Source organism: Drosophila biarmipes, chromosome 3R (genome assembly GCF_025231255.1).
Source record: "Drosophila biarmipes strain raj3 chromosome 3R, RU_DBia_V1.1, whole genome shotgun sequence".
In the NCBI taxonomy this organism is placed as follows: domain Eukaryota; kingdom Metazoa; phylum Arthropoda; class Insecta; order Diptera; family Drosophilidae; genus Drosophila; species Drosophila biarmipes.
In genome coordinates this window covers 14,062,251-14,084,715 of record NC_066616.1, presented here as the reverse complement: position 1 = coordinate 14,084,715, position 22,465 = coordinate 14,062,251, and the positions used below count along the sequence as shown (strand labels likewise).

The 22,465-nt window shown below is 44.9% G+C and overlaps 4 protein-coding genes across 6 annotated transcripts; 1 reads left to right on the top strand and 3 right to left on the bottom strand.

Moving 5' to 3' along the window:
- Positions 1–407: 407 nt before the first annotated feature.
- On the bottom strand, positions 408–4,400 carry LOC108032058 (neutral and basic amino acid transport protein rBAT). Its single transcript, XM_017105874.3, has 6 exons — positions 4,302–4,400; positions 4,217–4,241; positions 3,640–3,756; positions 2,975–3,153; positions 1,138–2,414; positions 408–863 (listed from the first exon to the last, which is right to left on the bottom strand). The coding sequence occupies exons 1-6, from the start codon at positions 4,347–4,349 to the stop codon at positions 617–619; spliced, it is 1,893 nt and encodes a 630-aa protein (XP_016961363.2). The 5' UTR covers positions 4,350–4,400; the 3' UTR covers positions 408–616.
- A 555-nt stretch (positions 4,401–4,955) lies between these two features.
- Positions 4,956–5,865, top strand: LOC108031163 (antennal-specific protein OS-C). Of its 3 annotated transcripts, none has more exons than XM_050889478.1 (3): positions 4,956–5,299; positions 5,352–5,523; positions 5,590–5,865. In XM_050889478.1, exons 1-3 carry the CDS (start codon positions 5,210–5,212, stop codon positions 5,715–5,717), a joined length of 390 nt encoding a protein of 129 aa, XP_050745435.1. In that variant the 5' UTR covers positions 4,956–5,209; the 3' UTR covers positions 5,718–5,865. The 3 variants fall into 3 exon arrangements, with proteins under 3 accessions (XP_050745435.1, XP_016959870.1, XP_016959871.1); XM_017104382.3 differs by having other exon boundaries at positions 4,973–5,299; positions 5,578–5,865; XM_017104381.3 differs by having other exon boundaries at positions 4,961–5,299; positions 5,352–5,865.
- A 12-nt stretch (positions 5,866–5,877) lies between these two features.
- Positions 5,878–6,665, bottom strand: LOC108031161 (uncharacterized). Its single transcript, XM_017104379.3, has 2 exons — positions 6,510–6,665; positions 5,878–6,450 (listed from the first exon to the last, which is right to left on the bottom strand). Exons 1-2 carry the CDS (start codon positions 6,519–6,521, stop codon positions 5,914–5,916), a joined length of 549 nt encoding a protein of 182 aa, XP_016959868.1. The 5' UTR covers positions 6,522–6,665; the 3' UTR covers positions 5,878–5,913.
- A 639-nt stretch (positions 6,666–7,304) lies between these two features.
- Positions 7,305–21,844, bottom strand: LOC108031833 (elongation of very long chain fatty acids protein). The gene is made up of 6 exons (XM_017105576.3): positions 21,460–21,844; positions 10,438–10,575; positions 9,655–9,762; positions 9,501–9,581; positions 8,194–8,655; positions 7,305–8,125 (listed from the first exon to the last, which is right to left on the bottom strand). The coding sequence occupies exons 1-6, from the start codon at positions 21,460–21,462 to the stop codon at positions 7,928–7,930; spliced, it is 990 nt and encodes a 329-aa protein (XP_016961065.1). The 5' UTR covers positions 21,463–21,844; the 3' UTR covers positions 7,305–7,927.
- Positions 21,845–22,465: the final 621 nt, after the last annotated feature.

Genomic DNA, 22,465 nt, shown 5'->3' with positions numbered 1-22,465 from the left:
AATAAATGATCGCAATCTTTTTCCAGCTGATTCTAAAAACTAAAAATTTTCCGAAATTTTCACTTCTTTTGCAAGGGGTGGCATCATCATTTTTTGCGAAAATTGGACAAAAATAAAATTTTTTAAGTATGAATGCCAATTGATTGGGAATTTTCTTACGAGTTCAACAAGATATGGCATTCCAGTTTTGGACCATTACTTTTTTTGTTTTGTCCAAAATACTGATTATTTTTGCGTGGAAAATTAGGTTCTTAGTTTTTTGGGCAAAAACTTATATTTTTCTTTTCTAATGTAACGTTTTCAGACACCCACAATTTGAACAATATTTTAATTTTAATAAAATGTTACTTATCTCATTTTGTAAAAAGCTTCCTTTTTTAATGAAAAAATAATTAAAACACCATATATTTTTAAATGCAAGCGAATAATTTGTTTATTTTTTTAGCAATCGCATGAACAAACATGGAACTTGTAAGAGTTCTCAACAGATAACTTTTTAATTTTGTTTGGCGGCTTTAAATCTCAACGGTTAGCAAAGCAAGTTACTTCTTTATACTATCTCTGTATATTTAATGCAATATTTTGTATGTTGCTGATTTTTTCAGGTACAACCGCCTTACTCCGCCTTCTCAGGCACGTATGTCAGGATAATGCTGGAGTGCGGAGCCACCTTGAGGTCCTTGAGATTCACGCGACCCGAGTGGGACACCTTGTTGGCATTTTCTACGTTGCTATTGTACCTCTCGCTGAAATACGAAACTGTCATCTTGTCAGGCAGATTCTTGGGGATAGTGAAGTTGCTCGCCTGAGGCAACTCGGTGGGATTGAAGATGACAAGGTAGCCGGGGTTACCAGACTTGATCCTGCGAGGGAGTACAACAAATTTGGTTAGATAATGTAAGCAAAAAACTTAAATAAATTAGAAAAATTCAAATAAAGAAAAACTCATATTGCATACTCCGGAACTTTGAACAGAAAATGTTTAAAATAAATGATTTATCTCCTCAGCAAAGATTAAACTAATTAAAAAAATACTATTTTCTTGGTTATTTATTTACCTCTGCCTTCAAGTGGCAAGCATGGGGAATTAGTCAACAGTTAGTAACAATTAAAACAAGGCAAGCAATTTCGAATTACCTGGAGAAGGCCACCAGCGGATCGGCTTGGTAGTATGCGAGTTCTCCGTGCATGTAGGATGCAGACTTGCGCAGAAGTGTGATCTGCCTGTAGGTCTCCTCGGTGACATTCTGGTAGGCCACGGCGTCCACAGGCACCACGGGCACACCGGGCAGCAGGGATAGGAACATGGCCAGAGCGGAGGGATCCTGCGGGGTGTCCAAGCTGATGTCCGCGAAGTTCCATTGCAGCCAGCTGTTTTTGCCCGATAGGTCGAGTGTGCTGTCCAGATCATTCTGCAGCGATATCTTCGGCTTCGGAACGCTGAGCACCTTAACCAAGTCGCCGTACATGGGTATATCGATACCGTAGGCGTCAGGAACCGTGCTCAACTTGTAGGCCTGCGGCTGTATGACATCCTCGGCAACCGACAAGAAGGCCTCTTCCGAGGCATTCTTAACAATGCTAAGATAGTCATAGAGGACATCGCCAAGGCCGGATTGGAAAGTAGTCTGCTTGTGGTCGTAGAAGCCGTAGTCACCGGGTCCCCAATTTCGGTCCTTTGGCACCGCTGAGGTCACCTCATTCTCCAGACCGTCGGAGAGTACAAAGAACTTCGTGTTCTTCAGGCGGAAGCCCTGCACGCCCAGTCCAAGCAGATGCTTCAGGACACCGCCGAATTCGTTCCTTATGAAAGAGCTGTTCATCTTGAGGTCGTAGTAGCCGTCTTGGAACTGGGAGAGCACATAGCTGTCGTCCAGCTTCTCCCAAGCGCTGCGATTGCCGCCCACCTTGAGCCAGTTGTTGGGCGGGCTGGATCCTCCGCTGACCCAAACAAAGGCGGACCGCTTCTCCGGGTCGGCAATGGCATCCTGCACCAGCTGCGACTCCTTGGCCACGTAGTTGGGCGTCAGGTCGAGAATAATCCTGGTTTCGCTGCCCTGGTACAGGGCCACCAGATTCTTGATCTGCTCCTCCACCTCGGGCTTCTTCACATCGTAGGTCAGGGCAGCCGGCAACTCGTAGATGGCTCCGGCGCTAACGATCTTCTTGGCAACCTGGATATCCTCCCTGCTGCAGGTATCAACAGCACCGAACTTGGCATGTGGTCCTCGCTTGTACCAGGGTAGGGGCTGCGGGGCAGCACACTTGGGAGCTCCAATGATGATCAGGATGGCACCCACAAGCATGCCCACCCAAATGGCCCAGAATCCCACGAAGAAGATCCAGCGCAATCGCACCCAGAACGGGTCGTTGGCATACTTCATGAGCTCCTCCTTGCTCATGCCAGTGAAGGCCTGCAAAGGGAAATACGAGATTACAGAAAATATAGATACTGACCACTTTCGAAAACAATGCATAGTATTTAATTAAATTACTTTTAAATTTAAGTAAATAAAGATTTTTCAGTTATCTTTGTAATAAAGAAGGGGGATGTTTTAGTAAGCATTGAAATGATGTATCCTTTTCTTATATAGTATTCATTTTTTATGTTCAAATCTATTTTGGTTTTGGACTTACTCATGAATTATCAATATTAAATATTTTATTGAATTCTTTGTTCAAGAATACATATTGTCAACTAATAAAAAAATAATTAACAAATGCGAATGTAGAATACAATGTATATTCAAAGAATGTATTTATGAAAAGGTCAAGACAAGGTTAACAACCGGAAATTTAAATTAAATACAGAGAAGTATCCAAAAATGGAAGTTCATCAACTGGAACTGAAACTGAACTTATTTTCCTGGCAAGTTTTATCAGTTTTCCCAAGAAATACAATTTATCAGAAGTTTTCAAGAATTTACACTCTAAGTGGAACCAATATAGAATAATAGTTAAATCTTCAACTTACGGGCTTGCCTCCGTTGACTGTTCCGATGTCGATCTTGGCGTCTCCGTTCTGGTGGTCGCCCTTGACGAACTTCACCTCATCCCGGCGCTCGGCCAGCTTGTCCTCCACTCCGTTCAGGCCCAGCATCTGCTCGTCGGCTCCGTCCGCGTGGGCCACCTTCTCATCCTGCACCATGTCGCCTGGAAAGTGAACGATTCAACAGTACACTGGTTAATTGGCTCTAATCAGATTCAATTAGCTTAAACGCAAAGCTTTCTCTGGAGAACGAGTCAAGCTTTGTAGGTTATGTAGAAATCAGAAGCCACATTTCGCATTTTTCCAAGTGAAAGGAATGGGGAATTTTCCATCTGGGATATCTGACTTGTGAGTATCTTGCTGACGTCATTCACGAGCCACGCTTGAGTTTGCGCTTGATAAGAAAAGGTTCTGCGGCAAAATCAATACCATCTTTCGTTTTTTGTATACCTTCCTTATCTCGCGTTACTGATTAGGCGGCTCTACACACCCAACATTAGCACAAACAAATTGAAATACGCTACGATACGTGACTTCTCAGATATAGATACTTAGATACATTTCCGCGAACGTATCCAGTGAAACTCGACGCATTGTTACGTCAGCCATCGATTTTTCCCAGATGTAGATACAAATGCTTTGTTAATTACCTTTTTCGGGGTTCGCACTGGCTCCCAGGAATCTGTCTTCGGCTATAGTTTTGTACACTTCCGTAGGGTCGGGTGGGGTTTCAGCAGCAGCTGCGTTGATTGTAGTATCTGACACGCCTAAAATAGAACTTCAGGATTTAGTGACGAACGCGTTGGAAATGAGCGATTTTGAATGTCGAATACTTTTTGAGTGGAGGTGGACAAAAAAACATCGATATTAGCATCGGTGGCATCGATGTTTTTAGAGCATTTGGGTTGCCGAAATCGATGTTTTTCCATCTCGAAAAGAGTAGGACCGTGGACGAGCGGCTGCTTTCTAATGGTTTTGAAAATATGCCGTCCGACGCAGTATAATATAGTTTAAATGTAATTTTTTTTTAGTTTCTATTGATCACTGTAAAAAATTTATGTCCAAACAACTAACAGAGCCCAGTTGGAACATCGATGTTACCTTCATACGCCACTGTTATCACTTTCTATCGATAACTCAAAAAGATCTCACTAGTACTCTTACAAAAGACCGTTGCTGCAAAACTTAAGTGCGCGAAATTCGATTTGCTCGTTCAGAGAAACTTACCATTGGCTGGAAGCGTGACAGAGTTCTGAAATATCAGTTTTTATAAACTCCAGAAATTAAAATGTGGCTAATTGATATTACTTACTCTGCTGTTACCGCCGCCTAAACGTTTTAAACGAGAAAATAAGTTCATGGCAATGGTTTTTTCTGTGTTTTTTGAAAGAAGAGTTGTTTCTGTAAATGACACTGGCTTTAAAAAAATAAGTTTTATTAAAACGTTCAATGAAACAATAAATTCAACAGGAAAGAAATATAATTTTGTTTGTATTGAGTAAATTGTTTATTTAATTTAGGTGGCGTAAAAATATAAAGTTATAGAAACTGTATCTTTGAAACGCACATTAACGTCCAGATCCGAAAGTTCAATATCGTATGTTTATAGTCTAAGCTATTTCACCATCAACCATTTGCATTTGCAATTTTCGGCACTGAGTGGTAAATTTCACTGCGACCTGCTTGACAAGAGGTCTGATTCGCGACTAAGGCTGCATTTTTGCGCTGCCAGTGCATCGCTCCCAGAGGCACAGCCCCGATCGGAATCGCTCCTCGAGTTTGATTTAATTATACCTGTGAACGAAACGCGTTCCGTGTGCGTAAGTACGATTTATGGCCTGCGGCGATTGAGCCGGGCCCAAAAACTACCTGACTGCGTGGCGGCTTACCTGGGCTCTCTCGCTGGCCAACTGCAAGCTTGGTGGATTGGATCGGGTTTTCTGGCCATCCAGTCAGACCAGAGAAAAACTGCACTCGTCGGCGCATTCCTGTCCAAATTTTTGCTGACTTGCCGGGTGTCTGAAGAAGAGTCTGCCGACTCCACAAGGTTGCCTCGGCTAGAACTTAAATTAGTGTAGCTGGGCCACTCAGAAATTGGTCAATTTCTGCATTACCCCGCATTACTTTGTCCGATTAGGCGACATGCGAGAGTCATTAGCCTATTAAGTGGGAGCTATATATAAGGCAGGCAGGTGCCTGATCCCCCACCAAGTTGACAAAATGGGTTTCCACATGGGACGACAGCTGCTGCTCTGCGGATTCCTGCTGGTGCTGCTCCAGGTGGTGACCCAAACGCAGGCCAGGCCACAGGTGACTAACGAGGATAATCCAATCAGATCTGAATGTCTCATCCCACCACCAGGATGTGATCACAGTGGCCGGCGAGGAGACGGAGGTGGTGATCAAGCAGGAGGGCGATGGCGATGACGACGACTCCTCCTCCGAGGAAACAGTGGAGGACTCAGAGGAGAGCAGGCGCAGACGGCGAGAGGTGAACTCCGAAAACACCCCGTTGACCCGAGCGGCCATTCCAGGTTTGCCAGATCCGGCCACCATAATCAAGATCGCTGAGCTTTTTCAATCCGTAGGCGAGCAAATAGTCCCCATCCTGGTGGAGGCTATTCTGCCCAGCGTGGATGAGGCGGGCGATCGCTTCGCCAGATCCCTGCAGTTCATCAAAAACCTTAGTCCCGGATCAGAATCGTTTGCCACCGAGAAGAACGAATAGCCCAGTGATCTTGGTAGGGGCATCAATTAAGGGAACTCGTTTGACTTTGGTATCTGGACAGTGGATTAGACTAGGATGTCGTTTGGTTTCTTGAGTTTCTTTAAATAAAATCGTTGACTTGTTTTTGCTCTTATGGTACAAATCAAAATCGGTTTAATGATTATTATTATATATTCTCGCAATGCAAATTGCTCTTTTATTTTATATGCTTCGTCTCCATTACTTCATTCTCAGCACTGGTTAACACATAGACACTACGGAAGCCAATTCTATCCCTGCACTTTCTTTCAAAATTGCCAAATATAATGTCAGTTATGCTGTCCACGGCATCCGACAGGCTTCCTCCGCATAAAAGTATTTCCGTAAAGATCCTGTGGATCATTGGGTGGATGGGCTTGTCCAGACACACCTCGTTGAGGCGATCCAAAATTCCTCCGATCATGCCACGAATCACGTGGCTAACCAAATTCTTTTCCTTGAATATGTCTTGGCAGTGGTTATACATCTTTTCCGTGAGAGCTCCCAATTTAAGGTGGTTTGATGCGGTTGCCACTGTCGTTGCCGTTCCTACTTCTGTTGCCCCTGCAGTTAGGTTGGTTCTGACATTAATGAAAGGATGCTTTGGTTTTACCAAGCTCCGGTGATGCCCTCGCAGAGCTGTTCTACTAGCTCGCGAAATGTTGGTCTGAATGACTAGCAGCAAGCAGGACATCACAAGGATGTGGTAGAGTCTCTGAAAAGTAATTAATTTAGTTCCACTGTAACATAGACGACTTGGGAGTACTACATTACCATCTTTAACATTCTCCTTTCCGATTTCAATTGATAAACATTTGAGGATCTCGAAATCTTTTCGCTTCGCTTAATTTGAATGTTTCGCTTTACGGCTAAAACTAATATGCATTTTCACACCTTTTTTGTTTATTTTCTTACTAACCTTATTTTTATGATACATCTCCCCTACAGAAGACATAATTTTGTTTGTTACCTAGAACGCTTCAGAGAACCCTCAGAAAATCATATATTGGTTTTAAAATGTAAAATTGAAAGCTTTGAAAGCATTCTCAGTATTCGGTGAACTTGTGCTTTTCATATTCCCAATTGACTGTGTCTTCATTAAGGCCCTGGACAATAAGACTCAATAGTTTCATTAGTTCCTCATAAAATAATTATGCGCGGCGTAGTATCCATGCAAGCTTTTTTGTTTTTGGCATGGAAATGGGTATTGGTAGTAAGAACAATCTTATTTCAATTTTTCAAAATATTAAAAAAGGCGTGTTATGAGTTTTAATTTCCGCGATGTGGTATCACCAACTAACCAAATTTTGCAAGATCCTAAAAGTATTCTTCTCTTTTGCTTAACTAAAATGTGTAATGTAAAACTAATGTGAAGTATGGGTTTTCCAAGCTCTGTAGACAAGCTCAAGGTGGCGGTACAGCATATTTTAAAATTGTCGGCATTTAAGTTAACGGACAGATCATATGAGGACGATAAGGGATAATAGCAAGAGTAGGAAAATGCAGCCCTTACTAAGCGATCCCGGCCAGCAGACGACCATCTGCATTCTAGGTCAAAAGAAAGTGTGCTTTGCACGTTTTAATCTCGAATTTATTTATAAAATAAAAACACATTTCTTTTGTTCAAAACAATCCATAGAAATAATATACACGTATTAAAAAGCGTCGCTTGGATAACCAAAAATACAAAAGTAGGCACAGAGCGATAGATGCGTAAAGCGGATACACCCGGCGAACGAACCGTGGACCGTACAGACCATCGCCTCGTCCCCAGGGTGTACGTAAAAGTATTAAAATTAGATGAACGCCGTACTCGCCGAGAGTACCACTGAAATCCTCAGCAGCAATGAACGATCTATGTACATGCACATGGATGACGGGATGCGGATAGTTGTGGGGGCTAAATGTGGATATGTCGTGTTGTTGTTTGAGAAGCGATCGACAGACAGAGCAGTGGGCCAGCGATCAGCGTGTGATCCCTACGTGCGATCACCATGGATTGTCCATGAAATAATGTTTTTGTTTCCTTGTCTTTAATCTTGGTGCGAATTCGATTTGGCTTAGATGTAGGCTTGGACTCCCTATGCTTACGTTTAATTTAAATGTACGGTAATTTAATTGGTAGCGTAATTAATTTATGCTTATGTGTGTTTCATGTTTGGCTGGCTGGCTGGTTGGCTGGCTGGCTGGGCTCACTTGTTGCCGGCGTTCACGAGGACGCGCTGTCTCGTCGAGGAGTTCAGGGCCGGATTGCACATGTCCGTGGTGAACTTCGAGAAGGTGTTGTGGAAGCCGTTGGCCTGGCCGTTGCGGGTGGGCGCCACGTCGCCGTCCTTCAGCGCCTTGACGTGTCCGTTGGCATGTCCGTTCGCCTTGACCGCCGGCTTGTCCTGAAAAACAGAGGAATTTAGTTGAATTAAATTTGTTTAATAGGCAAAAATATATTTTGTTAGCTCACCTTGCCATCGCGCTTCACGTAGGCGCGCTTGTAGAAGTTGGAGAACAGGAAGTAGAACATCACCGCATGGGCTCCGATGAAGTAGGCGAAGCCAATGGGGTAGTTGCAGTCGTTCCTGAAGAACAGCTGGAAGGAGTGCACCATGACCAGGACGAACTGGATCATCTGCATCACCGTGAGGTACTTCTTCCACCACAGGTACTTCTGCACCTTGGGGCCCATCGCGGCCAGCATGTAGTAGGCGTACATGAAGATGTGCACGAAGGTGTTCAGGAATCCGAAGAAGGTCGAGTGGCCGCCGGGCGTGAACTTGACGCCCCACCACACGGACACGGGCATGATGCCGTGGTGGATCACGTGCAGCGTGGACACCTGGTCGTACCGCTTGCGCATCACGAAAAAGAAGGTGTCGAAGAACTCGGTGAACTTGGAGAAGTAGTACCACCAGCAGCCCTCAGCGGTCTGAAAAGTAGAGGATAAGATAAGTATTCGCTTAAAATAAGTAGTTACTCCTAAACCGATCGGTATTGTATGCATACAAAAGTATTTCTTAAGATTATATTTTAAGTTTTAAAGACGCCTCTGCAATATCTAACTAATCGAGCAATGAAGGAGACATTTATCGCACTAAGAAATAATAAAGGAATTATTTGGCTTATGATTGGCCCTTGAGTTTTAAATAGTTCGTAAATAGCCTATCCAAGTTTTGGTATTTCTTCGAATAAAAATTCTATTCTTGGCAGGTGTAAAATCCGAACTAATTTCTCAAACATTCTTTACAAAAATCCTAGTCCAAACTTGTACAATCTCATTCTCCTCCAATATTTCAGCCATTCATTGTTATGCAAAGAAGGCCACAGCTTGGGCAGATTGATTCCGTTTGCCCTGGAACTAACGGTGGGCCGAGCCACATGCTTATCAATAACGAAAAATGTGTGATTTGCAAAATCTTTCGCCTGTCAACTTTCTAAGACTGCCACTTTCTTTGGGTCGTTTACCCAGTTTAGCCAGCCTGGCGACACACGTGAGATTCCTCGATCCGCACAATCCACCGGCCACACAGCCGGCCGGCTTTCGGTATCCATTTCTTGCGATTAGCATAAGAGAACCTGTCGCTATTGCCGTTTTGTCTAATTTCTTGCCTCTGCGTGGCCAGAAACTGGTTGCTTACATAAAATCTGTTCCAGTCAACAAAAGAACTTTGCTATTTGCCAACCATCAGCTAAAATCAGAATTTATAGCCCGATGTTTGGCTAAACGTATGTGTTTGCTTAGCCCGGTATATAGGAGCATTCGTATATACTTACGCGAATCGCTTTGGGCGAGTAGGAATAATTAACGGGCTCGCATCGCAAGTTATAGCCATTCAGCCAGCCGCCTATGCAGGACTATAAAGGCAAAAGAGGGGGATAAGTGGTTATTTTTACGCGGAATTCAGTTAATAAAGATTGAGTATATTACCTCGTAAAAGAGCCAGGCACTGAAGATAACCTGTGCTGCATTGTAGACGATCAAGACCTTGCGCAGCTCGAAAGGCTTTCTGTTTTCCATGAGCTTGGGTCCGAGTACCTGGAATAAAGCCCGTTGATCAGTCCCACTGTGAGTGCATCCTCTTCAGCGCGGATCTCGAAAAATGTCTTCGCGTGTCATTCGACATAGTCAAACAGAGGCCGAAGCCTGTTGCAGCAATTATCAAATCAATTCAATCGACGCGACCGACTTTGTCTGTTGGTTTTGTGACAAGTTCGTTGCCTAAGTCTTTTGTTTGGCCAGCCACCGCGGCTCTGCCTCCCCGCTCGATTTTAGCAGACATGTGAAAGTAAGTTAAACGCTTTTGTAAAATTATGAATGTGAACCAATGCAAAGCGGGAAACCTAAATAGAAATCGTTTTTCGAATTGATTTTTTCCCAATTTTGCATAATCGCGGTCTGCGCCTGGGTCACCTTTCGACACCAGCTCTTCGAGACGCTCGTCGCACAAGTCGCATGGCCCTGAACCCCCGGCTGGGGCTTCACACTCATTTCGCAATGCAATAAAGCGAAACTAGTTTGCGAAAAGGATCCGCATAATCACCCGATGAGAATCGGCCAGTTATGGTCTACGAAATCAGCGTAAATTGCCCCCTCAGAATGATGTTGTGTTCTGATCTTTTCTGTTCTGTTCTGTTCTGCTCGGTCCATTTTTAGTTCGATCCCCACTCGAGTAATTATGGATGGGTGATTCCCCAATCCCGGACCACTTACCTTCACGATATAGGCGTACGTCAGACTGATGGCTATCGTGGGGAACGGCGAGCTCATGAGCGGGTAGTCTCGTGTTCGCGGGTCCGATTTGTTGTCCATCAGATCCCGCCAGCCGTCGTAGAACATTGTGAGGTAATCCTGCAAGTGCAAAGACCGGATAGATATCAGATTAGTCATGTGTGCCCACTGGGAGTGGTTGGTCACCCGGGCCACTTAGCGGGATCAAGTGTCAAATCAATAAATTTGCTGTTTAATATTGCAACACTGCCGTTTCAGGCATTATCCAACTTGGCTATATACGTTCCTAAAGGCGGACAACTGATTGATTATGAATACCCGCCGTTCTGCTTATGGTTTTTGCTTTTAATTAAACGTTCCCCCTCGGCGTATCAATCACACATGTGGTGCAATGGCCGAAAACAAAGGAAACACTGAGCCACACTAGTTGGCCAAAAAGCAACATTCTGCCCGAATTTCCGTATGGAGCTCCCCATTAGCCGACAAACCGTGATTTTCCGCAATATTTGTGCGCGGTAATTTAGCATTGTCGATTAGCACTCGGCGTTGGCTGCCGCAAAAAATATATACATCACAATATAAAGAAAAATCAAGCAGAAAAACTGGTGCAGCCGGCTGCGATGTTGCAATCCGCAATGGCCTCTTGTTCATGTGATAAACAGCAAAACACAACAGAAAATCTAGAAGTGATTGGACGGCCTGACCGACTGACATAGAAGTTCGGGGGAAGATCGGTGGGCGGCGCAGTGCGGCGGAGATGCCAGGAAAAGCTAAACCAGTTCCGCGAGTGTTAATCGCCGCTTAAATAGCTAAATACCCGACTGGCGGCAATTAAAGAAAACAACGCTACTCTTAATTGCAGCGGGGGCTGCAGCCGTTTCCACCGAGGGGTTAGGGTTAACTTAATTGATTGGAGCGAATCAGGGGCGTATGTGAGGACGGCGGAATGTCAAGGAGGGTCTTCAATTCCGAAAGCTGCATTTGCCAAGTCGATGCCAGCATAACTTAATTATTGAATTACAACTACCTTTCAGTTATTTGCAATTACAATGGAAAATTTAACCCCGTTTGGGATCCGTTCTGGTTCTTTTGTCTGCCGCTAAGGAAATATTTCCAGCCGAGTAAAACTTGAAACTAGCAATTAAAATTGTTTGTTTTAATTTGTCAAAAAAATATAGTTATTCCGCCTTGGTCTAAACCTCATTTCCGCGGGGAACCCCTCTGCCATTATACTTTCCAACCTTTTTAATTGCCTTAGAAAAATCACCTAATAGCCTAGGGGTAGTTAATTGGCTTGGCTATGTCCGCAATTAGAAAATATTTTAAGCAGTGCCAAACTAGAACCAAGCTAGCCAATATATTATTGCTTTAATTTGTCTTAAAAATGTGACTGTACCGCCTTGTTCTAAATTTCATTTCCTTAGCGGATTTCTTTTTAGGTTCAGCGGAAGGTGAATCGAACACATGGTCAAAACTTGGCTTCTCTTATTGCTTATACATTGTTATATTTTAAGTATAGCTATTTTGGCTTTTTTTCCTGCAGTCCAATACTGAATCCAATTTCCTTGACTGAAACGGTGTCCAATAAAGTTTATTGGCTTATTATAAAATAATTATACGATTTTACAAATCGCCTTGTGCATGCCAGTGATTTCGATTGCGGGGCGTTGTTAATGTTTGAGTTATGCAGACTGAATTGTATGTAATTTGGTCTCCAAATTTGAGAGTACGAAAGATTGCCCCTCTGCCTACGGAAAAAACCAGGTGCTACTTGAGATTAGTCTAATTCTCGCCATATTTGGCCACGGGCTTTGTTTTTTGCATAACAGGTAAATACGAGTTTGAGCACCCAGCTGTCTCAACTACGCCACTGGGCAATCAGGGCTCATCCATCATTCTCGGCCGGCGGGTGTCTTGCCCACTGGCAGCACCAACAAGACTCAGGCATCCAAACAGATGGGGGGCAGGCAATGCTCATTTGTCGCCTGGCCAGCTAAGTACGTCAGCGATTACCATCGGCGGCGGGGATGGGGTCGTCTTGGCTCGAGTAGTACGAGCAGTAGTACGCCGATCGGGCGTTGAGAGCCCCGTCATGCCGTTTGTCCATTAATGAACCGAGTCCGCCATTAGGCCGCCAGGTGAACTTACTGACCGACTGGGCGAGTGGGTGTGGTCAGCCGCGTGTAATTGCTGGTTGCGGCCAGAACCGCCGTCTAAGCCAAACAATTCCATCTTTCTGACGCATGGTGGCCGTGTTGCAAGATTTATTGAAAACACAGTGTCGGCAGATGACTGGCAAATTGTCTATTACCCATCTGACGTAAGGCGGGAATGCTCTCGATGGCAGCCAGTGAAGCGTCCCAGGGCGGACTTCGCCTATGATGACGGCCAGCTCCGCGATGATTCAGATCTGGGCTGGCCCAGAAATAAAATATCCGCCTCTGGTAACCGGGCCGCAAGTCCGGAAGAGACAGCATCGCATCTCAACAATGTCGCCGTTGATTGCATCTAATTAAGATTCACTTTCCGAGAGAGTCTCTGGCGGAGGTTTTCACTTTTTTAGGTGCGTGCTAGTCAATTGAATTTGGGCAGGCAGGAGGGGAGACCCGAATGTACAAAGACCAATCTTTGGATACTCTAACGGAGCAGGGAAAATTACAAAAGCCATAAGTGGTGATAACTTTCAACAAATTACATCATATACGGCCCATAATTTATGTTCCCAAAAACTTCCGTAAACTCTTAAGTAAATTGGTTGGGTCGTAAAGCCTTTAGAAATCTTCAATAATGGCTTCGCAGTTTCTTTTGTTTTTTCATCTTTCACATGCATTACTCCCTTAATAATGCTGTATTAACTAGTAAATGACAATATTATACATTTTAAATAATGTTTTTGATATTGAGGGTACTTCCCGTCCTTGCAGGTGCTCAGCTGCTTCCGGTAGCAGCATTTTGAGGTACTTTCTCAGGTGTTGAAAGTGCAAGACGAAGGTGTAAATCAAGTGCTAATTCGACCGATTAAAACCACTATTATGCCAGACAACGACAGTACCTATTAAGCAATTTGCATCGCACTCTTCCTGGCCCACTGACGTAGGTCAGCGGCTGGTGTTTTAATTTCACATATTTTATGCCATTTGATTAAGGAAAATTACTAGCGATGCGCGTCATAAAACCAGTTTCTCACACTATCTGGGTGAGAACCATTAAGAGGAAAATAGTGTATACTTAACACGCATTATAGTGCACTTGCTGGCGGAGTCAAAGTCGGGCTATATGGGCGACCACTGAGCGCAATTAAGTTTAATTGTCGGGCAGTGCCGGCATTTGCTTGGCTCGACTATGACCGAAAATTCCATCGGTTTATGCCGCTGCATTTCCGAGTGCAGGTCTTTTCGCTGGTCTCGGTGGGGGTCGAGAGGTGCTCTAGTTAGAAGCGACATTTACGGCCTTTGCAACCAGTTTTCAACGCGCGCAAGGAGGAAGTTCAGGCCGAATCCGGAACCAAAAGGAATTTCATTCATAATTGCCGGGCTTTGTTTATCCCATGATCTGTCATAATTCGATCTATCATGCGAAGCCATAGTTTGTCATGCCTAAGCTGACAGGTAGTTTCTTGTTTTCGTGATTTTTATCGGGGCGTAAACAAAAGACTTAAGACACGAACCTGCCGCACCGACAAGTGCGCGGGCGTGGGCGCAGCGCCAAAGTTCGACAGTCATCGCCGCTGATGGCTTCTCGAGCAGTGCGCACCTCGGCTGCATTAATGAAGTGATTCCACGTACTACATTAGCTGAGTTCCTAGAGCCACTCGGAATACGCAAACTCAATCGTTTAAGGTGAACTATTTGAAGCCCAGAGTGCAATAAAAGTAATGTCCATCTGGGTGGTCGGTGGAATAGAAGCTGCGACGTAAACAAAATTAACTGGCCATCAGTAAGCGCTGGGCACATCTCAAATTATAATTTTGACGCGCGGTTTGTTGAACTTTGTTTTTGCGAAGGCACATTAAATACAAATACAGGGTGAAACCGGTATCTGTAAAAGTCTACAGATCTGCCATTTGTATACTGTATAAGCACACATTCTAAAACTCGACTGGCGATGGGCTTTGTGTGGATCTGCAAAAGGTTGCCCAATATTTGGCGAATAATGATTCACAGCGCTGGGCAAAGTTTGGAGCTTGTGAAATCCCCTTATCGAATTCTGCCGATTCACCGTGATGATGATGATGATGTCTTTTCCAGAATCTTGGCTTTTTTGCCAGGCCGCCTCCTCTGGCTAGGCTTGGACTTTGCCCCAGCAAATATGGCAGTGTGGCAGCTGAAAACGTATTGTGTTTGCCATTACATAAAGCCGGCTAGCTCGGTCAGTTTGCGTAAGCCACAGCACAGCACAGCACAGCGCAGCATCCCCAAAGGCTGACCCTTTTTCGCTTTCTTTGGTTCACACGCGCTGGCCACCAAATGCTTTCCCCAAAAACCCACAAAAATGCTTCCGTCAGCCGCGGCAAGTGTAAAGCGGCATTTGTAATTGTTGTTTGTGGCCGCTGCTGTTGCGCGTTACATTTTAACGCTTCATTATGCGCCATAAAGGCGGACGGGGTCCAGAGGCCAGACAAATGAGCTGAAGCCTACAGTGCCCATGATTTGGGCAGTGCCCGCTCCTCAACGCCCCGCAAGCCCCGCCGATGAGTTGGCCATTCACCATTCATATCCATCATCATTGTTCGATGGCGATGTTAGGTGTCGCCATCCACATCGACAACTCCCCATCTGTGTCTGTGGCGAGCTGACCCACAAGTTAGCAAGTAACTCGGTGGGTAACCCGCCGGACTGGGAACCTTTGCCGGACAATGATTGTTTCTGGTCGCCCTCGCCTGCGACAAATCGTCGCCCTAATGTGTTGCCAGTGACTGTGTAGTAAGCGATTGGCAGTGAGACGGCCACTTTGGCCTAATCGCGGCTCGGTGGGTTGGGCAAGCGGCCGGACAAACTGGCTGTCAATCACACTGGAATCATTTGAATATCTCAATCGGGTCCATTAGAATAGCCCCCAAAAAGCTGGATCTTGTCAGCAAATTAAAATAATCCCAAGCCCGTAATTCATTTCAAATTTGGATGAGACAGCCAACGTTTTTTTTATATTTAAGAGTAAATTTTAAAAGCTTGCAAATGTGAAATGCCACGGATCGTATAAAATATACATTTTATTGGGCTACCATTTTAAAAAATACTAATATTATTACTTTGATTACCAAAAATAATATTTTACTTGGCAAATGCACATCTCTTAAATGTTTTTATCAGTGCCTTTTGAGGCCATTAAACCGTAAAGCGTAATTTAATTATGTTAAATAACCCCCGAGTTATCATCAGCTCATAAGCTTTTTTCTCAGTGCTGTATCTAGGCCAAAAAACCCCAGACGTATTCGGGGTTTTATGGTTCACATTCCCGCTTAGCGTTTGTTGATTTAACTAATTAATACCACTATTCCAAATTCAATGCCATCGTCTTGGGCTCTTTTACAGTTTATTATTCATCAAGCTGGTGGAAAAAGTCAAAGGCATTCATCCCGAACCCCAGGCTTGCAAAATAATCAAATTCCACGAGTTGCATTTTGATCATTCAAATTTTCGGCTTTGCACAATTTGACCCAAAAGCTAATATAAATCAAATGGCCCGGGGACAGAAACATATTTGCTAACATTTGCAGTGGCTTGGTGGCGCGGTGGCTCGGTGGTGCCCAGTCCCACAGTCGACAAAGGCAATCAAATTCTCAGCGACAGAGCAGCAGCCTCTATCGACCAACAAAAATGTTATTAACACTTTACAACATGTTGGCAATTAATTAAGCCAAGCGTCCGAGGTCCCGACGCGCCACCCCCCGACTTCGAGTTCCGCCCCAGACAGTCCGAAAAAAGTATCTGACGGGTTTGGGTTTCAAATGCATAATTGGGAAGACAACAAAGAGAATCGAGCGGCCGACGGAGAGAAGAAGATGATATAGGTGTTGGGGCTGCGATGTAGTAACAGACTTCAGTTCAAATCTTAAAATTTCAGTAGGTATGTGTCTCTTTACAAGGCCAACCGGCCAAGCGGTTTACTGACTGGGATCTCTGTTTTGGATATCTGTTTTTCTGTTTTTTTCTCAGTTTTTTTTTTCTGCTTTTTACATTTTTGCAACTGGCCTGGCCAGAGAGACAGGTGACAGCATTAGCATCTGCGAATCTCTTTCTTTGATTTATTTTAACGACTTTTATATAAGACGCTTCTGCCGGGGCGGCACTAAGCAATTTGCACAGTGAGAAAAAATTATGGCCTCCCGCTCGTAAGCCCTCATAATTGTCCAGCTCAACACTTTTACTTTCCCAGCAACAGCAACCGAAAAGAAAAAGCCATAAGAGATAAATTTAAAGGGCCAAACGGGTTTGCACCCATATGACTTGGGCATCGGGGCGGTCGGGCAGCGGGGATCTATCGAAGCTGGGGCCCAAGCTCGTGTCGCACTTAATGATTTTCGATCATTAAAGAAAAAATTGCTTTGAATGGGGGGCCAAAGAAAAATCAAACACCGTCGCACGAACCTGCGCAACATAAAATCAATTTATAGGTCAAGTTGAGCGCAGCCAGCAGGGGGATCAAAAGAAACAGAGGTTGCTACGCCTGTGTATCTGCATCTGTATCTGTATCTGTATCTGCAACTGGCTTTCGGAGTTAACATTCAGGTTCAGAGCGCGACTCTTACTCCAGCGGCATCTTGTCTAATATGACAAGGCGATGATGCAACACGCGACGAACGATTGGTTAAATGCGTAAACAAATCTTCGGTAAATGGAAAGCCATAAAGGAAAACACCACGAAACAAAAATAGAAAAGTAATAAGACAATAAAAAGGCCCGTAAAACAGCGATTACGACCCAATGATCGACACCCGGCTGTGTTGTGGGTCAAGTTGAAAATGCGGTTTTCAACTTTCAAACGAATTCCAGGCTGCGCGCGACTTGCACGCGATCCAAATGGCAGGCGATTTCCCAACCGACATCTGGGGAAAAAGGGGCAGCAGCATGTGCTGCAAATGCAGCCAGTGCACTTGCCACACCAACAACACTGGACACTCGCGGGCCTGTATCCATCCGCGTTCGAGTGGGTTTCGCCAGAGAAGACTTGACTGCGGCCACTCTTAAAAGCAGCTAAATCGCGTTAATTTGGCAATCGAGCTTGGATGTGGTTCTGGCCAGCCAGCCGCCCGCTTGTCGCTGGCCCCAAATCGCCGGTAATTAGTGCAAGACATTTTTCCGAGTGCACCTGTGTGTGTTGCTGCTTCGCTGCTGCTGTGCTGCCCCGAGGAAGTCGAGTTGCTCTCGGGGGCGGGTTCTCCGCTCACCGAATGCAGCAGCGCTTCAAGTTGCAAGTTGTTGAAATGCACACAGCGAGAAAGCAGTGCATCGTTCAACACATCACACTTAAAGTAAGCAATCAGGTCAACAGCCAAATCGAAATAGAGGTCATGGCAAAGGTTTTCCGTAATTAATTGGGTTAACGAAGTAGTCTGCATGAAGAGGGAAAATAATATTAATGTCTGACAACAGATTCGAAATTTCTACATTTTAAAATTTAAAAAAGATGTATTGGTACTATAGAAAATATTTTTGTTAAGTTTTTAAAGATTATTTCAAAACAAACAAAAAAATCATACATCGCATATAATCATAACTGTTGACATATAAGATTGATATACTGACGATGAAAATATTAAGTATATGTCTTATGGAAAAAAAGCTTTTTTATTTTATTATAAATAAATATATAATACGTTCTATTTAATTAAATGCAAAATCATCATTACAGTACAGAAAAACCCAAACTGGAACAATGAAAATAAAATGACTTTCGGTAAAAACAAAACCATTTGTAAGCGATTTAATTCGACATAATTCTAAAATTATTTGCTTTGAAATATTGGCACAGGTTTTGCTTGAACCTGCAGTTGAATAGCTGCCCGCAAAACCACTTTTGTTTTTAGCCAGACAAAAGCCTCATTAAAAAAATTAATGGGTTTAATCAACCGTATCAAATAATGTTGAGGTGTTAGAAGTTTTGAAAAGGCCCTCATTGATTTTGACAAGTTTATAGCTGTTTTGCCATTGAATTGAGTCCCAATTGGGTCCCAATTTTTAGCGGTGTGGAGCAGCATTTGCGGCAACTAAGTCTCAGGTAATAGTCAAGTGCACAGCTGCAAATACTCCACGGGCTGGCTGGAGTGCGTAGATGTAAGTGAGTTCCCCAAACGCCGTTTGAAAGCCTCAATTCGGGTATTTTAGCTGATTCATTCTACATTGCGTCCGCCAGTCGGCGAATGTTGATTTTTTCGAAATGTATGTGGCGTTAGAGCTACCAGTCAGGCGGGCGTTTGCGCTAAAAATGGTACCCTTCCATCTGGAATCGGGTATTTAACATGCAATTCCGAGTCGAGTGACGAACTTTGCTTTTCGTCCCTGCCGCCACTTCCCTGTTTTAAGGTCCCTGCCCCCAAGCCCGTAAATCACTAGTAATACAATTAAACAAGCAATGACTTTTGGCGCTCAATCGCTTACATTCACGTTCAGGTTTTGTGTCCACTGATTAAAATTTTGTTTTCGCCCCGCAAAGTTGATTATTTAATTACGGCTGCGGATTAAATGTATTGAAAATTTCACACAGTCCAGTTTGTCCCCTTGAAATCAAATATATTTACAAATATTTTTTCATAGCCAAGTTAAAATTTTAAATTTTGTTGTTGACTTTCGCAATAGTTCTTAAAGAAGGCACAGGAGTAGCAGCCTTGAATTGAATTTTGTATCCGCCAAGTCGCGCTAATGTGAATCAGTTGAGCCCCGAATTCGTTATATTAGACAGCTGACCTACAAATTAATTTAAATTAAACCAATCAATTCATTCGATCGACCCAATTAAAAGCGAGAAATATGTATAAATTATTATTTTTTGTGGGAAACGAAGAGCTGGAAAAATTGCACAAACCACTCAAAAAGCTGTAAAACATGCCAGCCAGTTCGAATGAAGATTTAAAAGCTGTTATTTTTAGTGTTTTTTAACACCCTCGCCGGCGTATCTTTGCTGTCTAATCTCAAAACGGGCCATAATTGAATTCCAAATGACACTTACTTCAATCCCGGGCCGATAAGAGTCCATAAACATCGTCATTCTCTCCATTTTAGGGTCTCTTTACGTTTATCTACGGGGCCTGCTGCTCTTCGCCAGCCTTATCAGTTTTCGACTGCGAGAGAATATGTTTAGCAAACACAGAAAACAAACACAGAAAAACTCGCTGGGCACACGCACTTCTCTCAATGTTGGCCAATAAACCTTTGGCCAAATAGCATGCGAGCAGTTGAAGTGGACGAAAGGCAGCTACCCGGCTGAGGCTGAGAAAATCGCGCATACGCCGCGTGGTGCCGAGCAACCGAAGTGGAGCACTGCACTGCCACAGCAGTCACATGCGGCAGCCTTATCGCACGCACTCGCGAATGGGCTACAGGTAGGCTCTCCTCACACTTTTTCACTACTATTTTTTTCTCTTACCAAAAACAGCTGAGTGCCGAGCGGCAGTCAACAGTTAAGCGACGTCAGCGCCGCCAACTGGCTCTCAAAAGTGGCTAACTGGCCCACAGGCGGTGCAAGCAAATCGGCTGATTAAGGCGCATTTTTATTATGATCGCTCGGCGGGGGCTGCTGGGTGGCAGTGGCCCAAACAAACCCACCAACCAACCAGCCAGCTAGCCAACTGGCCTAGTAAAATTCGCCGCCAGCGTCTTTGCACTTTTCAGTGTCAAAAGAGGCAACACAAAAATGCGGCAAGAGTCCCAGCCGAAAATAAAATCGAGGTGTAATAATTGTTGTGTAAGAGGCTGAAAAGGAGAAGAAAACGACTCGAAGATTTGAATAAGTTTCGATTTGTGGGCTGCCTGCTTATTTCCTCTTTTTTCGTTGGGATTTTGTGAAGTGGTGCAATGCCAGCGATCATTAGCCAGCGGCAGCGGCAGCGGCAGCGGCAGCGGCGATTGGTTAACCCACTGGGATTTTTTTTCGTCGAATTTGCAGAGCTGGCGCTGAATGAATATGAAAATCACTGGATTTCTACACCCAGCAGCAGCATCTGCAGTGATGGGCAGAAGGCATAAGTAAGGCGGACGGCGCAAAGCGGTTGGCCTGGCCCTGAGGAGCTATCATTTCGCTGGCGATCGCAGCTCTCCAGGCATCCCCAGTCCCCGCCGCAGATTCAAGGTCAGCGCCGCACTGCATTTCCGTGTGAAAAGTTGTTGGGCCAGCTGGGGAGCTGGTCAAAAGCAAAGGCCAGCCTTCACTTCACTTGACCGCCAGCCAGAGATGTTGCCGTTGCTGCTGTGCCGCTGCTGCTGCTTTGTTACGTCGGAATAAGTGCAGCACTTGCACTTACTGGCTGCACTTTTCGCGAAACTCAAGTGCGAATGGCTCTAGCAAAACAGAAACGCTCACGTTTTGGGGCAGAAAGCGGGGGAAAAGCGTCGAAAGGTCTGCGCGCAGTCGGCAAAAATTGCATTTGAGAAAGACATTGAATCACCTTGCTGGCGAATGTGTACTTGAAAATGGAAACCAGTTGCTGGCGTTCGGTTTTTTCCGTTGGCATTTCCAAAGAAAGCGAACAAGAACCAGGAATGGCTCCCTATAGCTCCAGCTCTCCCCCGACGAATGATTTGCTCAATTAATTTTTTACGACAGCCGCAATATGGCAGGGGGTTGGGTTTTAATTTTGTATTAATATTTCGCTAATAACAGCACACACACAGCTCGTGTGCAAAGGGTCGTTTGCGGGATTGATGGAAAAAAAGCCCATTCGGGCTTGCATGCTGGGGGTCGGCAGCGAAATTACTGGGTGGCCAGCCATTTTAATGAAGGAGGCTTCGGTTGCATCAATTTTCCATTGAGTCAGAGTCACACTTGGCGCACGGGAACCCCCTTACTTACCATTTCGCTTGTAAATTCGCTGCTTGCGGGCACTAGAAGTCGGTGTATCTTGCGATTAATACCAGGGAACGTATGGAGTATATATTCACTTGGCTAATTTACAGAGATTCTCTCAACTTTGGCACACGGTTTATCACTTTTCAGCGCACTATCCCAGTTCGGTTCAGAGTATGTTATTTTCTAGACACGCACACACAGTTTGACCATCGTATTCGGCGCTTTCTTGGTCTCTACTACATCACTCTTTCAGGGAACTGCTGCTGATGCTGCTGATGCTGCGGCGGCTGCGCTGCTGGACTTTGCTGGACAACAACTGGACAGCGACTGGGCGAGCGTGCGCTTTTTACATTCAAATCGAAAACACTGAAATAAGTTTGATTTCGCGCTGCCGCTTTACTTTTATACGGAGCTGGCTGTCCGTCGACGCCGGCGCAGCGTCGGCGCTCATTTTCGGCGAGCGGCAGGTGAGCAGCCAGGCAGGTGAGCGGCCAGGCGGGTGAGCAGGTGAGCCGAGCTCGAAGCTTTCGGCCGCGTTCTGAGCAACAGGTTGTGGGCACTCGGCTCTCGCTCTGGCCCCCGGATAGCCACTCCTAAGGATGCCAGAGCGAGAGCGATCCACAGCGGCCCTTTGAACCCGAATCGCAGTGCTTACCTCACGGAATTCTGGGTATCGCACCTGCCTTTGCACCCACGCCCGGGTGCGGCGCTAATTGCCGCCCATCCCCACACCGCAACGGGACTTTTTCGCCGCGTCCAAAGTTCTGGACGGTATATCCGTTAATTAACCCCTGGCCCTGGCTTTCGCCTCGGAAAAGTGTGCAAAAAATTATCATATCAGCGGAGAGAGTGCGGAGAAGAGGTCGCCAGCGACAAGCCGAAATCTTTGGATATACGCATGCCAGTCAATCGAAAGCAGGGGAAGATCGGGCTGCCAAACCTGTTTGTCTCCGGGGCTCTTGAATATTTATGATGCCCAAGATTCGACTCTTCTCTGTTTGCCTTCGTG

Bases quoted from the DNA above. Each gene is read 5' to 3' on its own strand.
- LOC108032058 (XM_017105874.3), bottom strand. From the start codon at position 4,349: ATGAACTTATTTTCTCGTTTAAAACGTTTAGGCGGCGGTAACAGCAGA. The intron at 2,415-2,974 runs GTAAGTTGAAGA...TTCCCTTTGCAG, and splicing joins CAGTCAACGGAGGCAAGCCC to GCCTTCACTGGCATGAGCAA. The intron at 864-1,137 runs GTAATTCGAAAT...ACTCCCTCGCAG, and splicing joins CCGCTGGTGGCCTTCTCCAG to GATCAAGTCTGGTAACCCCG.
- LOC108031163 (XM_017104381.3), top strand. From the start codon at position 5,210: ATGGGTTTCCACATGGGACGACAGCTGCTGCTCTGCGGATTCCTGCTG. The intron at 5,300-5,351 runs GTGACTAACGAG...TCCCACCACCAG, and splicing joins AAACGCAGGCCAGGCCACAG to GATGTGATCACAGTGGCCGG.
- LOC108031833 (XM_017105576.3), bottom strand. The intron at 9,763-10,437 runs GTAAGTGGTCCG...GCTTTATTCCAG, and splicing joins CGTACGCCTATATCGTGAAG to GTACTCGGACCCAAGCTCAT. The intron at 8,126-8,193 runs GTGAGCTAACAA...TCTGTTTTTCAG, and splicing joins ACGTGAAGCGCGATGGCAAG to GACAAGCCGGCGGTCAAGGC.